General features: G+C 40.8%; 1 protein-coding gene across 4 annotated transcripts in view; it reads left to right on the forward strand.

The window, feature by feature from the left end:
- LOC131685648 (bicaudal D-related protein homolog) overlaps positions 1 to 14,710 on the forward strand; it is a 149,043-nt gene extending 134,333 nt beyond the window's left edge. For all 4 annotated transcript variants that reach the window (XM_058969513.1, XM_058969515.1, XM_058969517.1 and 1 more), the window contains exons 4-5: positions 12,771 to 13,078; positions 13,135 to 14,710. In XM_058969513.1, coding sequence (XP_058825496.1) covers positions 12,771 to 13,078; positions 13,135 to 13,566 — 740 coding nt within the window. In that variant the 3' untranslated portion in view covers positions 13,567 to 14,710. The remainder of the gene's footprint in view (positions 1 to 12,770; positions 13,079 to 13,134) is intronic.
- Positions 14,711 to 16,301: the final 1,591 nt, after the last annotated feature.

Below are 16,301 nucleotides of genomic sequence, written 5' to 3' on the forward strand. Positions count from 1 at the left end.
TTCAACTGTCAAATCGTTCATAGCAAACGTAAACGGTTTGCTTATATTAATGTTCCAAGCCCTGGTACTACATTCTATTGTGGAACTTGACCTTCTGTGTTGACAAACTTTGCAACCGATTTCAGAGCTAATACACAGCCTACTTATACTTAAAATCGTTCCTTGTTAGGATTCGACTATATGGCTCATAAGACAACGCATTACTTTCTCTACCACCGAACAATGCACTGTATCTAAAAACCAGTCAAGACAGAAGGCTGCTGTCTTCGACAATGTCTCTTGTGAGAACATTCCACATAGAATGCCGAACATAGTTCCACTTTATCTCTTCAGTTCACCAAATATGTTTCGAATCAAGATATTAGACTAATAAATGATATTCTTTAAATCCAGTTACCAGAGCCATGGATACAACCGGATACAAGTGATTAATACGGAATATTGTAGCATCTTTCTTGTACTTTCAAATGAATATTGAATGGTCTGCCCGTTCATCAATTATTTGAGTGCAAAGTAGGCCATTTTTCGAATAAAAATCGTGAATATCTCAGAATCTGCTCAACATATTAAGTTGCTTCCTTCACCGAAATTTTGTATTTCATTAATTGTGATAGTTTTGTAGAACATTTTGAACTTCCAAAAAATCTTGGAAAGAAGTTATAATGAAAAAATTGATTTTTTCGGTTTTTCCTCTAATAATGCTCTATATCTCCAAGACTATTAAAGATAGACTATTATCACCTTCAGTAAAGTTTCTTGAAGAAGAATTTACTACCACTTAGCAGAATACACCAATTTGCTATGTCTAATTATATGAGAAATAAATTTTGAATCTCACTTATAGGAGGATTAATCATCAAACTTTTTACTTATAAAGATGGGGCGTCTCATTGTCATAAATTCTTCCGAAGATAGTATATCGCTATAACTAACTATTTCGAAGTTATTCAAAACGATCACGTTTTTCGCGTTTTGGACCACTGTGCAATGGTCCTGCAGAGGACTCCGCAACGATTGGCCATAACACTATACCAAGCTACACCGCCCTTGTGAAAGAGTATCGATGCCGATTACATACTGGGATGCAACGCAGTTGGTACTATGGAAGCCCTCGATCCCTCCGCTACAGTCGAGCCCTTGCCGCCAGCGTTCAGCAGTAGTCCCGGTCATGTATGTGTGGGTGGAGAAAGGGTCTTCCAAGCCACCTTTCTGGGCAAGTATTATACAAATTGTAACGATACAATGGTTGAACCGATTCACGCTTCTAGCTCATCGTACGACTCTCGCCGTAAGCTGCTACCACCCCGTTCCTACTCTTCGCATTCCGCATTCGGGTTTCAACGCATACTGGGACGCGCCGCAGTTGGCACTATGGAAACCCTCGATCCACCCGCCACTGTCGAGCACTTGCAACCGATAGTCAGTCGCCCCGGTCCTCTGTGTGGGATGGGTGAAAGGTTCTTCCAAGCCGCCACATATGACAAGTATACATCTGATCCAAACACTTCAAGCGCTGGTGTATTCTTCGCTTCCAGTAAATTGCCTTTTGCTCCGAAATCTTGTGACTACATGTCAACAATTTCTCTCGCCGACGACGATCGTCGGATTGTGGGGCGCAATGGGGCGATGTCTACCGCTGTAACTGCAACGCCCTCAACAGCCACAAGACATCAGGTGGTGGTGTACTTATCGCCGTTTGCCATGGTATAAAAGCCCGAGTGATGAACGATGACCGGTGGGCGCGCTCCGAGCAAGTGTGGATATCAGTGAAACTTGTCAATCGCAATCTGTTTCTATGTGTCGGAAAATACCCGCCTGACAGAATTCGTGATTTCAGCCTGATCGATGTGCATCTTTCCTCTGTTCCTTTCGCCACCTCGAGCGCAGCCGCGTCTGAAATTTATTTCCTATTTCATATTTTACAGCAAATATTTCATGGATTCTGACAAATTATTTAATAAATTGAGCTAGTTAAAGTTGAAAGTTCTGGGCTCTCGAAATTGATTTTGATTCGTATTTGTTCAAATATTTCTTAATTTGTTGAGTTAATCAGATTTGAGAAACGAATTCTGATTAACTCCGCAAATTAAGAAAGAACATGAAAATCCACAAAGAAAACAATTCATAGTATTTTTTCATATTCACTTGAAATTTTTTATTTAATTAGGCGAACCCGTTTTTTTTATTTTTACCATTTTTCAAATTTGAAATCCCATTTTTTGCCTTTGTATTTTGTATTGAATTTGCCCATTTTTTAATTCGCTTCATCTTTTTACATTTTTTCCATTTTATCTATCGTTATATTCGTTTCTTTTGTATTTGTTTTTTTAATTGATTTCATTAAATTTATTTAACTAAACTTTTATTTTCTGTCATTTCTTTGCATTTTTTCATATTTTCCAATAAACTTATATTAGTATTTCTCTATCCGCCTGTTTTCATTTTAGGGTTCAATGCATATTTTTTTTCTATTTCTTTTGGATTATTTTTTTGTGAATTTTTGTGAAATGTGATTCAACATTCTCCATTTATGTTTATTGGTATGTTCCTTTTTCTTCAGTATTTTCCTTTTTTACCTATTTAAATAATTTTGAATTCCAGGTTTTCTATTTTATTTCTTTCATTTAAATATTTTTCCTAATTTTTTTATCTTTATTTTTTTAATGTTTTCAGTTTTACATTTCCTCAAATTTTAATTTTTTTTCTCACTTTTACTTTAAATAGATTTATTTATTTTTTAACCCATTTATTTTTTAAAGTTTCTCTTGTTTTTCTTTGTGATAATATTCCTGTTTATTATTTCTTTTAGGATTTTCATTTTTTCCGATTTAAACCATTTTAATTTAACATATTTTCTATGATTTCACTATTGTCTGTTTTTGGGCTATTTGCACTGGTTCATGTTTTCTATTCTTCTAAAAATCTATTCCGTCCAATTGTTTTATTTTATTTTTATTTCTTTAAATAAATATCGTCCATTTTTAGATTTTTCGTAGTTATTTTATTTTTATCTCTTTTTTCCATTCTTGTACATTTTCATTTCTTTTTTCATTTTTCCATTTTCTTGTTTTCTATCTTTGGATTTTTTTAATTTGCTACTATTTTTTTAATTCAAGCATTTTGTATATTTTTGTTTTCACCTTTAACTCAGTGGATCCGTTTTGTTCATTTCTATATTTGTTTATTGTAGTCTTGTTTTTATATTTTTTGTTGCATTCATTTTTCTTTCTTTTGCCATCTTTACTGTTTTCCATGATCATGATGTTTTATTTTTCATTTTGGTTATTACCCGTTTTTCAATATTTAACCTATTTTGCAACATGTTTCTATTTCTTCAATATTTATCCAACTTTCATTTTTAATTTCCTTCGTTTAGTTTGATTGTTTCAATTATTCAAATAGTTAACATACTTTATTGTTTTTAATTTTTTCATTGTCTTAAATTTTTCCATTTTCTGTTGTTTCTCCGCTTTGGATTTTTTACTATTAGGGAGGTTTTTGACTATCTGCATATTATTAATCTTTTTCCATTATTTTAAGTTTCATTTTGTAGCTTTCTTGTTTTGTTCCATTTTATCTATTTATTAGTTTTTCATCGTTTGTTACTTTTTTTGTTTTTTTCTCGCAATTGGTGAACACTTTTAACCTTCCGACAGTCGCGCTAGTGCACTGAGTGCACGCTGCTCTGAAAATCTAGCGAAATCGTCTTAGGGCACTAGCGGCTGCTCGTTCAGTCGGCCACAAGCGCGACTTCCGGAGGGTTAATTATGAGTTGTTCAATAATATTGTACCAAATATAAATAAAGAAATTGCAAAAATCACTTGAACCAGTTTTCCCTGAAACCAAAAAAAGTCAGCAACACTATCGAGAAGTTGTATTTTCAGAGACTGGGAATGTTGTAGCGCACCGACTTGGCCGAATGTTGTGTTTCTTTAACAAATTCTTAATTTCGGTTAATTTCAAAGCCACTAATAATTTAGAGATATTCAAAGTTTGCGATAATAATTAGGTCGACTTAAGCTTGACGCATTTCTTTGCACGATATTCAACAAATCAGCAAACCCGTCATTTGCCTGCGTGAAGAAAGATGCTTTTTCTATTTGACATTTGCTCTTTAGTTACAAAACTGTCAACCAAACCAAAGGAGCAACACAGAGAAATTTTGCTCGCGTATAGCCTGAATCAAAATTACTTGCACGCCAAGTTAGCGAAACCGTTACCAAATCAGCTGTCACCAGCGTAATGGCAACCGGGAGGAACAGTGGCCGATATTCTAAAGCATATGAAGCTGTCGAAGTTCACACAGAAATATGCGGTTTGGCAGGCTTCCTGTACCTGTGGTTTGAAAATCGATATTTTCATAGCGACCGATCCCGTCAATAAGGAAATGTATGTGAAAGAGTTCATTAGAGTGCTACCTTTCATGAAGCTACACAATTATTCCACGCTCTTTTGAGCGGATTTGAATACTGCCATTACGGAAAAGGACACGTAGTGGTATAACGTCTATAAGGTTCTGTGTGGGCTAGGCATTGCAAGAATTTTTTTTTGAATTCTCAAAGGCCCTCCCTCTCATATTGTGACAAATGTCAAAGTTAGCTCAGATGCAAAATTCCATATCATTTGGACAATTCTAGACTCCCGCCCACTTAGCTTGATATTTTTGAAATTGGTACTATGGGAAAAAATTGAGGAAAAATGTATTAAATGCTATACCTTTTGAAGTAGCAATCAGAAAATTTCAATTCATACCTTTTTTTAAAGGAAATAACCACAGTATTTGAATGGAGATATTTCCGCTTCAGGAAAATACGGGAAAGTGTGGTACTGGGTCATTTTGGCCCCAAAATCCCCTATTTTTTAATAATTTCTCTGCTCCGTAATGCAAATCATACATATTTTGCAGTTTCTCTAATGTGAAAAATATCTCAGGAATCGAGCGGCACCCCTTTGACCTTTGTCCGAATACGAGATGTTGGGGCTATGGGGTCTTTTGTCAATCATATTAAATTTTATCATTTTCTCGTGCATATGTCTCTATTATTCTTCACTCAATTTTAATAAATTGTACCTTATTGAACGTGGAATATGCTTAGGAACAAAATTAAAATAAATTCGTTGCCGGTAAAATTCAGAAACATCAAATTATCTGGCATATGGTCTCGATTTCACATTTTATTAAGAAATCGCACATATTAACTCAATTTACCAACAAAATTTACCAACAAAATTTTATAAACATTGATTGAAGAATAATAAAGATATATGTAAGAAAAAATGGTAAAATTTAATATGAATGCCCTATAACCCCAAATTCTCGTATTCGGATAAAGGTTAAAAAAGTTCCTTTCGATTTCTGAGATTTTTTCACATTAGAAAAACTGCAAAATATGTATGATTTGCATCACGGAGCAGAAAAATTATTTAAAATAGGGGATTTGGGGGCCAAAATGACCTAGTACCCCACTTTCCTGTATTTTTTGAAACAGGAATATCTCCATTCATTTCCTTTAAAAAGAGGTATAAATTGTAATTTTCTGATCGCTACTTCAAAAGTTTATAACATTTAATCTTCTCCATATTTTCTCATAGCACCAATTTCAAAAAATTCAATCGAAGTGGGCGGGAGTCTAGAATTGTCCAAATGATGTGAAATTTGGCATCAGAGCATACTTTGACATTTGTCACAATATGAGAAAAAATTTTTTGCAGTACGCTAATGGGGGCCCTAGGACAAAAACTCTCCAAACAAGCTTGCGTTCGGACTCCTATTGAACTATTGGTCCATCGTTAAGCGGAGCCTGAATATCAAGGTACTTAGAATTCTAAGGTGATTCGTCTTTGGCAGTAACTAGATGAGGAGTGAGGTAAGGGTTCAGCAAGCTGCGGGGAAGAAAAGTGACAGCGAACAACTTTGTTTACGTACTGAAATCCAAGCAAACATTCATGAAGATGTAGTAAACAATGTTGTTAGCTGTCGTTTCCAGCACCAACATGGCTGATCGGCGATTTCGAGGATCGTATCACCTGAGAATAAAAGCTCCTTGCTGAATAAGACTCAAAACGCTCAAAACTGTTCAAGTAAACTGGCTGTGGACGAGGTGGCTGTACAGAACTTGATGGCAATAATTAAAAGACGCTCAACCGAAAACTTAGCTGAATATTTTTCTGTATTTTATGCAATATGAACTTATGAAAAAAATCAATAAAAAAATTAATCATTGTTGTTTGACCAAATTTTGATCATAGACGACTCCGGTGGTTGAGTGATAAGCGTGACTGCCGCTCAGTCCAGTGGGTCTGGCTTTAATCCCAGCCGAGGCCATTGTTTGAGTATAAACCCCCTTAATTGAAAAATTATCTCAAAAATTTTTCGTAGGGGTTAGGCATTTTTTTACATAGAATGGGTATGCAAAGTTTGAAATAAATCGGCTAAGAAGTTTTTGAATGGCAAATAACACCGCAAATTGTGCTTTTTTCCAAATACGTTCTACAAAAAGCGTCGTCGCTTGTCGATATTTTTTCGTAGAAAAATTACAGAATGTTATTGAAATGATGCATTATTATTTACAAAAGTTTTGATCAATTCGCTTCACCCAAAATCTTTAAAAAATGTTTTTTTTCACGCTGAAAACCTTAGTCCCCTCTTAAGCTTTTAAATATAATTCTTGGAGTTCCTTTTAAAAAAGTTATATTCTGAGAATATTTTATGTTACTTTTAGTGAAAATTGGCGACAGATCTCGGCACCTACCGGTATACCGCCGGGGCTAATTGGCTCACTGAACGGACATCGAGGGCGAGCGAAATCCCACCATCGCTCAAGGAAACGGGTATTGGTATCAGGAGAAATTTCGCTGCCAGTGAACTCTCAGTCGGAGTTATGTGCGTTCACCTTCGGGGACTATCCGAGTAGATCGAGACAAAGCTGTGATCTGAATGGCTCACGGAAATCGGAGCTAAATGGCTTGCAGTAATTTATCCCTGGCAAATATTCTAGTGAAATGGCTCAAATACGCAAAGGATTGAAACGACGTAATAGATGGAGATAATGGCGGAAAGAAAGAGATAGGTCGGTAGCTACATGGATGGATCAAGTGAGATTCTGAGTTAACAGTGACTCGTGAGCAAAAGAAAGACGTGATATGAAAGCCATCATCGACGTAAGGTGATATTCCTGGCGGCCTGAGCCAACGCGTAACGTGTCGTGTTGGCCAAATTCAAGTCACTAACTAAAGTCAGCTAAAGGGTGCGCTGACAAATTGAAAACTATCGTGGAGGGTCTCTTACCGAAGCCAAATGAACATCGTACGTCTAGGAAGCCGGTGGAAATATTGGTGACAATCGGGTCTCAAACGACATGTTCGTGATCTTAACGTTTCCGAACATGTTCAAGACAGTGCTATAGAAATTCCTGGACGAAGGCTACCTACCAGCCGGATGGAAGATCCAGAAGATGGCGCTGCTGCCTAAACCAGGGAAGCCACCAGGAAATCCAGCATCATATTGGCCTATATGCCTGCAGGATACTCTTGGTAAATTTCCTCAATAGGCTAGCGAACTACGCTGAAAGGGAGAACGGGCTATCACAGAAGCAGTTTGGATTCCGAAAAGGGATTTCAACGGTAGATCGGGGTGAAGAACGCGTCCAACAGCGCCAGCAGGATGGCCATCACCTTAGCGCTACATAGTTGCAAATGGCTCCCCACAAGACGAGGGTATTATTATTATTGTTTGTTTGTGTTTTAACCTATAGGTGAAATAAAAATAAGTTACAATGTTACATTTCATTTTGTTCAAGTTTTGTGGTGATTTTCACTTAGTGGTGGGGTCAGCTGCTGTGTAGGTTGCTTTGGGCCACTGGAACCCTCTGAAGCACGTATAGAGGGCCTACGGTTGAGTGTCCTGGAAGATGGTTCCTTGTAGGGGGTTGGCTAATATATAGACGGTAAGATGGGCCACAGGAAGCCTTCTATATCTCCAGGAAGTGTGGCATGTGCCCTCGTTTGTTTGATCGGTATTAGCTCGTTGTAAGTAGGCGCAGTGGGCTGTGGGAAACCTCCCTGTGGTTTCGGGGAGTGTGGTGGAGGACCCGTGTTCGTCGGTACTAGCAGGTCGAGACTAAGCGCGGAGCCCCAGGAAGCCTCCCCACAACTCCGGGGAAGTGTTGCGTAGGGGCCTGCGTTAATTGATTCATGTTATTGTTTAAATGCGGTCGTATAGGCCGGCGTCCTTTAGGAAAAGAAGGAGTGCCTTCTCCCAAACTGTGTCGTTTGATAGGGTGTCACGTATCGGTTCCGTTAGGTCGTACTGACGCCGTTGGTCCTCCAACTCTCGGCAGTTGCACAGCAGGTGTTCGATCCAGGTGTTGATTGAGCCCTGGATTTTTTGGATATGTTCTCGCGATCTCCGCTAGTTGTTGATGAATCCGTTCTGCAAGCTGTTGTTGAGCTCCCTGTTGATGTCAATGGTTGGGGTCTCATCTGGGCGCCGAGCTCGGGCCCGTCTGCCGGTGCGTGCAAATCGATCGGCGTCTGTATTACCCTTGATGCCTCTGTGGTCCGGAGCCCAGCAATCCAGTTGGTCTTGGAGTGTCTCGATGGCTTGAACGAAGGATAGTTTGGAAATCCCGCTTGCGACGTCTCTCAGAACCGAGAGCGAGTCCGTGAATATGACCGTTGGTGCCTCGGTGGAAAACGTTCCCCAAGCCGTTGATACCCGATTCTACACTGTTATCCACTTTGGAGCCGTCGGTGAAGATGTGAGTGTGATGAGAGTATCTGAAAGTAGCTGTCGGAACTTTACCAATATACTGCGGGGTGGTCGCCGACCTTTATCGTGCGAGCAAGGCTGTGGTCGGTGTCGTATCAGGTCCGCGGTTTTACCCGGTGTAGAGGATCGATGGGTGGGAACTCGTTGCTGGCGAACTTCTGGTGCACGTTGGAAGCAGTGGTGAGAAGGGAGCATTCGTCGCCCGTAGTTTTCTCCAGGAAACTTCGTGCCCGTCTGAAGGCCACTCTGCTTCTCAGCGGCAGGGTAGTATTTCGGCCTCGACACAGGCAGCTTCATAGTATAGGGTTCCGAGGATTTCGGAGAGTCCGTCACAGTTCCGGAAAGTCAGCTCGAACTCGTAGAAGATTTTGCTGTTGATAAGCGATGGTCTGACGTTCAGCGCTGTTTGACGGTGGTTTTTGCGGTGGTGAGAGTAAATGGTCCGGACCAGCCGCTTTCAGCTCTCGCTATCTTTTTCCAGTCGCCGGAGGTGTGGTACCATTGTTAGTTTCCGGTCGAGGATGATCTCGAGGACGACTAGTTCCTTTCGGAACGGAATCACTGTATCGGTGAGGCGCATTGAACGAGCGTTAGCTGGGTACCGCAGCAGTGTGTAATGGCGCATTTGGTGGTGGCGATGTTCAATCTGGTGCCTATCGGACGACCGCGTTGACGTTATTCTTCTGCGCAGGATCATCCTCCCGAGTCCGCGTACACGAAGCCATAGACACCACCGGGTAGTGCGGTGAAGAGCTAATTAATCCTCACTAAAAAAGGGTAACAGCCAGTATCTATCCTTGCGGCACTCCGTTGCACAGTGGTCGGAAACGCCAAAAACGTGAACTTAATTCACTAGAGGCCAAACCATCGAATATATTCACAGAGTTTCTTTGAAGGAATTGTTCGTATGAATATACCCCACAATCTGATAACAATTCAAATTAGGCATGGCTTACTATGATCGAATTAAAAAAATTAACTTTTTATACTGGCGAGATAGAAAGTTGGTGTCTTCGACAAAGTTTTAGGAATGCTCATAGTGAAGAATTTTGTTGAAGGGCTTGAGCTTGCAGGAGTAAAGGTTATCGATTTATAAGACGTTTTCTATGACAACCCCCTTAAATCTAGTTTTTTTAATATAACTTTTTTCATTATAACTTTTCGTGCAAACTATGTATAACCCAAATGTGTAGGTATCAAAACCACATAATATTGTCGAAGACTGTATGTAAAAATACTCATTTTTTTCAAAGTTATTGAAGATTTTTATATTTTTTTACACCAACTTGAACTACGTATAAGAGAGAAAGGTGCAAACCAAAATGCACGAACAGGCATTTTTTAACTCTATAAACTATGCACAATAAAGATAAGAAGGTTTGGTGCGTGGCACTCTAGAACCCTATGAATAGGGTAAGCTTACTTTATGATGGTTTTTGACTTTTTCCATACAAAAATCAGCAAAAAAATTTTTTTTCGATTTTTTCCGTAAAATTTAATAAATAATGGTATGACATTCTTTTGTAAGCATTAAATTCATTATGACATGTCTATTTGAGCATATATTAGTTTGGAATCTGCAATGATATTAAAAACTTTACATTTTTGCTCCCAAGTTTATAAAATCTGATATATTCAGGTATAAGAGAAAATAATACTTGTAATTGAACATTGAACCAAGAATTTCAAAAATTGGGGCAAAAAAACTTAAAATTTGTTTTTTGCTGATTTTTGTATGGAAAAAGTCAAAAACCATCATAAAGTAAAATAACGCTATTCATAGGGTTCTAGAGTGCCACGCACCAAACCTTCTTAGATTTATTGTGCATAGTTCAGAGAGTTAAAAAAGTGCCTGTTCGTGAATTTTGGTTTGCACCTTTCTTTCTTATACGTAATTGAAGTTGGTGTAAAAAAACGTAAAAATCTTCAATAACTTTGAAACAAATGAGTATTTTACATACAGTCTTCGACAATATTATGTAGTTTTGATACCTACATATTTGTGTTATACATAGTTTGCACGAAAAGTCACGATGAAAAAAGTTATATTAAGAAAACTAGATTTAAGGGGGTTGTCATAGAAAACGCCTTATAAATCGATATCATTTACTCCTACAAGCTCAAGTTCTTTAACAAAATTCTTCACTATAAGCATTCCTAAAACTTTGTCGAAGACACTAACTTTCTATCTCGTCAGTATAAAAAGTTAATTTTTTTAGTTCGATCATAGTAAGCCACGCCTAATTTCAATTGTTTTCAAATTGTGGGGAATATTCATACGAACAATTCCTCCAAAGACACCCTGTGAATATATTCGATGGTTTGGCCTCTAGTGAATTAAGTTCACGTTTTTGGCGTTTCCGACCACTGTGCGTTGGTCTCGCGGAATTCGTTGGAGAGTGTACCGCCCAAGCATATCCGGAAGCGACGGTTGGTTAGGAAGTTTTGGATGAAGACACCTAGGTTCCCCTGTATACTCCAACGTTGGAGTTGTTGAAGGACGGCCTCGCGCCAGACTGCATTGTACGCTTTTGCAATGGCAATATCAGCGTAGAGGTCTTCGGACCTTGCTCTATCTAGTACTTCTCCGAGAGAGTCGAGTAGTTTCTCGTCTTCCATCTACGTGGTCAGTCGCCGGTTTACAATGCTCTCCAGTATCTTAGCGGTACATGACAGCAGGCTGATTGGCCTGAAGTCGCCCGGGGCAGGGGTACCCTGGTATTTCTTATGAATAGGGACCACTTGGGGCAGTTTCCATACCACTGGGAAGGACTTCCCAGATCGTGACGAAAGAGTCTAGGAAGACTATTTTGCCTCCGGGGGGAAGATGCCTAAGCATCAGGTAACCTACCCTGACAGGGCTGTTGGAATTTCCTCGCGCGGTAGTGAGAGCGGTGGCAAGTTCGGCTCCGGTTAAGGGCCTGTTCTAGGCGGCTGAGGAGTATGGTGTGAAGGTAGTGGGGAAGGTTTCTAGTCTGATTTTTCTGAGCGAATGCTGTTGGTAGGGCTTTGTCGGCGGAAAACGATTTGAAGTGGCAGCCTATCTTATCCACGATTTCCTCGCGGTCAGTGATGGTGTTGTCGTTGACCGCTAGAGAGCAGCCATTTGGTCGACTTTTGCCACTGAGCTCGTTGACCCATCTCCACAGCTTCGTCGTTGAGGAGTCCGCGTGGAATTTGACCACGAAGTTCATTCAGCTGGTTTCTGTAGCCGCTTGGATTGTTTTCTTCGTGGCTTTCCGAAGCCTTCTGAAGTATGCGCTATTTAGTCCCGAAGGAGGTGACTAGGCGATGTATTTTATAGGATACGGAGCGCCTTCCGGCGAACTTTGATGGCAACGGCCACTTCCGGATTCCACCAGTGTGCGGCACGGTGTCGTGGTACCCCGCTGGTTCGGTGGATGGTTTCTTTCGTTACGTTGACGTTCATTTCCCAGAGTTATGCTTAGCTTCCTAGTCGGCGTTCTCGTACAGCTAGCGTCTGCGTTGAGTAGGAGACGGTTTATGCGTAGCATGATGGGGGAGTGGTCACTTCCAGCGGTGTCGTTGGCCGTGGACCAGCCGCGTATCCTAGTAATGGAACTGGAGGCGAAGGTGACGTCGGTGGCGGAGGAGGCATTGCTACGGATACAAGTGTGTTAGTTGGTTTACCGTCAAACATTTTGGTAATGCGGTGGACATTTGTGACCAACTGACCGTTCAACTCGTCTAAGAGCTTAGCTTCTTCTATGCTCTTTGTATTAGGGTTATATATGACACCCTGTACCGTATTGATGGTTGGGTGAGAGATAACCTCCACCTCTACTTTCTTGCGTCAGTTCGTAGCACTGCCTACACCAGGATGCTAGGAAATAAGGGAAAAGATTACTATGTCATAGATGAATAACCACATGATGTTTGGGTAAATTTACCTACCAAATTATAAACATTTTGTTTTCACAACAATTATTTTGTCTAACTTTATTCCTAATTACATTTTTCCACTTCCACCAAACTCAGGTCTCCACTCGGACATGTCCTTCTCATCGCTGGACAATACCTCCTCGTCGGCACCTCAATCGGTCGATGTTGGGCTCGGTAGTTCCACCGGTCCATCGCCGAACCAGAGCAGTACGATAGGACCACGAGGGTCGGATAAGTTCACCCGTGGCATGCTGTCCTCAGCGGCTGATGAACTGGTCCACATAATCATGAACATGGACTCGATGCAGTTCAAGACCATGTTCGAGCAAACTCGCAGTTTGCTGATCGAACAGGAGGAAGAGCTGAAGAGGAAAAACGATCTAATCATGCAGCTGGAAAGCAAGGTATAAAAAATTGTCATTTTCTATGTTAAATAGTTAACAATTGATCCAATTCGTAGGTCTCAGTGCAGGAGATTGAACTGCAAAGTGCAATCGATGAGCGCAACCAGGCACGGGATGATGCCTCCCACTCGAGCCTAGCCCAGGACGAGACAGTGATTCAAGCTCGCAAGGATCGCGACGCGGCCGTCGAAAGGCGAACAAAGGCTGAAGTCGAACTGGCCAAGAACCGGGTCGAACTGATGCAGGCCAACAGCCAATTGCTGGAGGCGATCCAGCAGAAGGTGGAACTCCTGCAACAGCTCGAACAGTGGCAGATCGATATGCACGAGCTGATCGAGGAGCAGATGAAGAATAAGCTAAACAATGAAACTAGTACAAAACCGCAAACGCCTCAGCGAACGTCATCGCAGCAGGCTAGTTCCTCTTCTGCGGGTTCGTCGGCTAGCACTCGAAAGAATCGGCTACTAGATCTGTTCTATCACCGATGAGTTGAGGATGCGAAACTGCTAGAAGAATAAAACACACACACACACATACCTACACTTGCTGGACAGCTTAATCTCGACCAGTCACAGGCTACTAGGATGGCACACGCGTCTTTTGACGCGCCAATTGAACGATTCGCATTGCATTTATGTTCGACGCTCTAACCTTTTGTAACTGTTTCCGAATCGTTCGTCAGTTCAGTGCCGGCATGGTAGTCTCAAGGCCTACTATCGTATGTGATAATACAGCTTACTGACAAACGTTTGGTTGTCAGCTCATTTTTGTGCGGTCGGAAAAAATAGTGGGACCTTGTGACAACAGTATTTTTTGTATAAAAGAAAAAGAAAATTTACCCAAATATCGAACAGTTTTTAACATATTCTCCATAACCAGCACTTACCAATACACATATCCCGATTCCCATAATCATATATTAAAAAAAAGTATCCAGAAGGGCTGCATCTGCAGCAAATAAGACGAAATGTAAACACAATTACCTAACTTAATTGTATAATTTATGTAACTGCTTCTTTTACTACCGATGTACCCAAAAATTTGAAATGTGAGACAAACAAGGAATCCTAATATCAAAGCGTACTTAAGTAATCCAACGATTAATTTAATTTTAGAGGACCTAACAAACCAACTAACAGCGTTCTTGTGCATCGTCAGGAAAGTTGTGTCACGTTTATTGGTTTTAATTATATCTCTAAATACTTAAGCGGAGTGTTGTGATACGCGTTCTCGTTCGTTCAGCTATAGGAATCGGGAAGATGATTTTAGGAAACACTGGCTTCACTGGTTTGCTGAAATTATCGGTAAAAATTGGAATGCGAAATAGACACTACTTAACGTGCGTGATACTGAGATGCCTTCTAGACAATGTCGGAGAGTAAAGCGAAAAAAAAGAAACGTTGGAATTGTTTTCCTACGAAGTTGGTAGTAGAAATGTACATAGGTTTGATATATTGACAGCTGGAAGGAATGGAGACGACGGTTTTTGAAAATTGACGTTATTTATCATTTATCAATGAATAGTGAAATGAAACACGTTAAAGCTGAAATGATGTGAAATAATATAACCTGTAACTGTTGTAACTGGAAAGTGCGAAAATGATAGAATAAAGTAATATGATGAGATTAAAATTTATCTTTATTATTTAAATCATTGATAAGAATGGAACAATTGTTTTTTTTTTAATTCTAAGTGTATTTGACACGAAACTTATCAGAGCCTTTTAAATACACAATTTGATCTTTTACATAACATATTGCAAAATTTTCTTGAAACCACAGCACGTTGAATAATAACAATCTGTCCAAAAATAATACTTGCTGGTTCATGTTATTAAAACTAGCGTTCTCACTTCAGCTCTTGCAGACTTGAAGTAGCAATAATTCTAATTCAGACTGTTAAAAACTACATAAAATTTTCACTGATATACTACTGGCTAAAGTTCTGAAAGAGATTGTTGCCAATGGATCATATTATTCCGATAAAACACCAGCTTTATTGCTTACGGAATATTCTATTTTTTATTATTTTTTATTATTTATTTATTGGGCTTTAACCGCACAGGGTCATTCGCCATAAGAAGGGAGATAGTTGTAATACATTTGACAGAATTAAGTTTATCTTCTTTGAGTTCAATTGGCTATTGGATCGATGAGGTCGATCGATCCGGAATGAAGGCAGCTTGCCAGGGCCGCGGGAGAGCCTCCCCAGCGCCCGGTTTTGGTATGTCGGTGGACCCGCTGAACGATGGTGGTGGGTGACTTGTTTATTTGCGGTTAGTCGAGAGACCTCCCCAGCACCCAGTTCGGATGTGGCGGAGGGCCCGCTGAGCGGTGGTAGTAGTTGGGCTGATAGATTGCGGTATTAGAAGGGCCGCGGGAGAACCTCCCCAGCACCCGGTCCGGGCTTACGGATTGCCATTGTACAAGGGCCGCGGGAGAACCTCCCCAGCACCCGGCCCGGGTGTGGCGGAGGGCCCACTGAGCAGTAGTGGTAGTAGTTGTAGTAGAGGATGATGTGAAGTTAGCCGGTTCGCGGTCTGTCTTAGATAGATTCAAGAAGATTGGCATCTTTCAGGAAGGCAAGTAGTGCCTCTTCGTGCACTGGGTCGTTTGCCAGTGTTTCTCGAATCGAGGAGGGCAAGGTGTGATGTCGCCGTAGGTTGTCGAACTCCCTGCAGTTTATTAGTAGGTGCCCCACCGTGAGTCTAGTGCTGCAAGATGTACATATTGGAGGGTCGACGCGGGTAATGGTGTGGACATGGGTGAGCCTCGTATGTCCCACGCCTACGCGGAGGCGGGATAGCGCCTTTTCTTCAACTCATTTTTCGCGGTCTGTTCCCTTCTGAGGGTAACCTCGGAGAGTCCTCCAGTGAGTGATGAAGTGCTCAGAGGTCTTCGCCTTGAATTCCATGATGATATCGGAAGACGGTACCTCATTAGAGAATAGGGCGCGAGAGCGTCGACCGAGCACGGCCAAGTGGTCAGCATCCTCGTTACCGCGGATTCCGCTGTGTCCGGGTACCCAGCATATGGTAGTTAATGAGTCACAGGACTGTTCTATGGCTTGGACATAGGGGTGCTTGGACTCCCCTGATTCCAGCGCTTTGATGACTGAGAGGGAATCTGAGAAGATCACTGTCGGTGTGTCTTCGGGTTTGTTGGTAACCTCAATGGCGATGGCGGCGGCTTCCGCGGAGAACACGGAACACACGAAGAGTAG

This window comes from Topomyia yanbarensis, chromosome 2 (assembly GCF_030247195.1).
Source record: "Topomyia yanbarensis strain Yona2022 chromosome 2, ASM3024719v1, whole genome shotgun sequence".
NCBI classification, from domain to species: domain Eukaryota; kingdom Metazoa; phylum Arthropoda; class Insecta; order Diptera; family Culicidae; genus Topomyia; species Topomyia yanbarensis.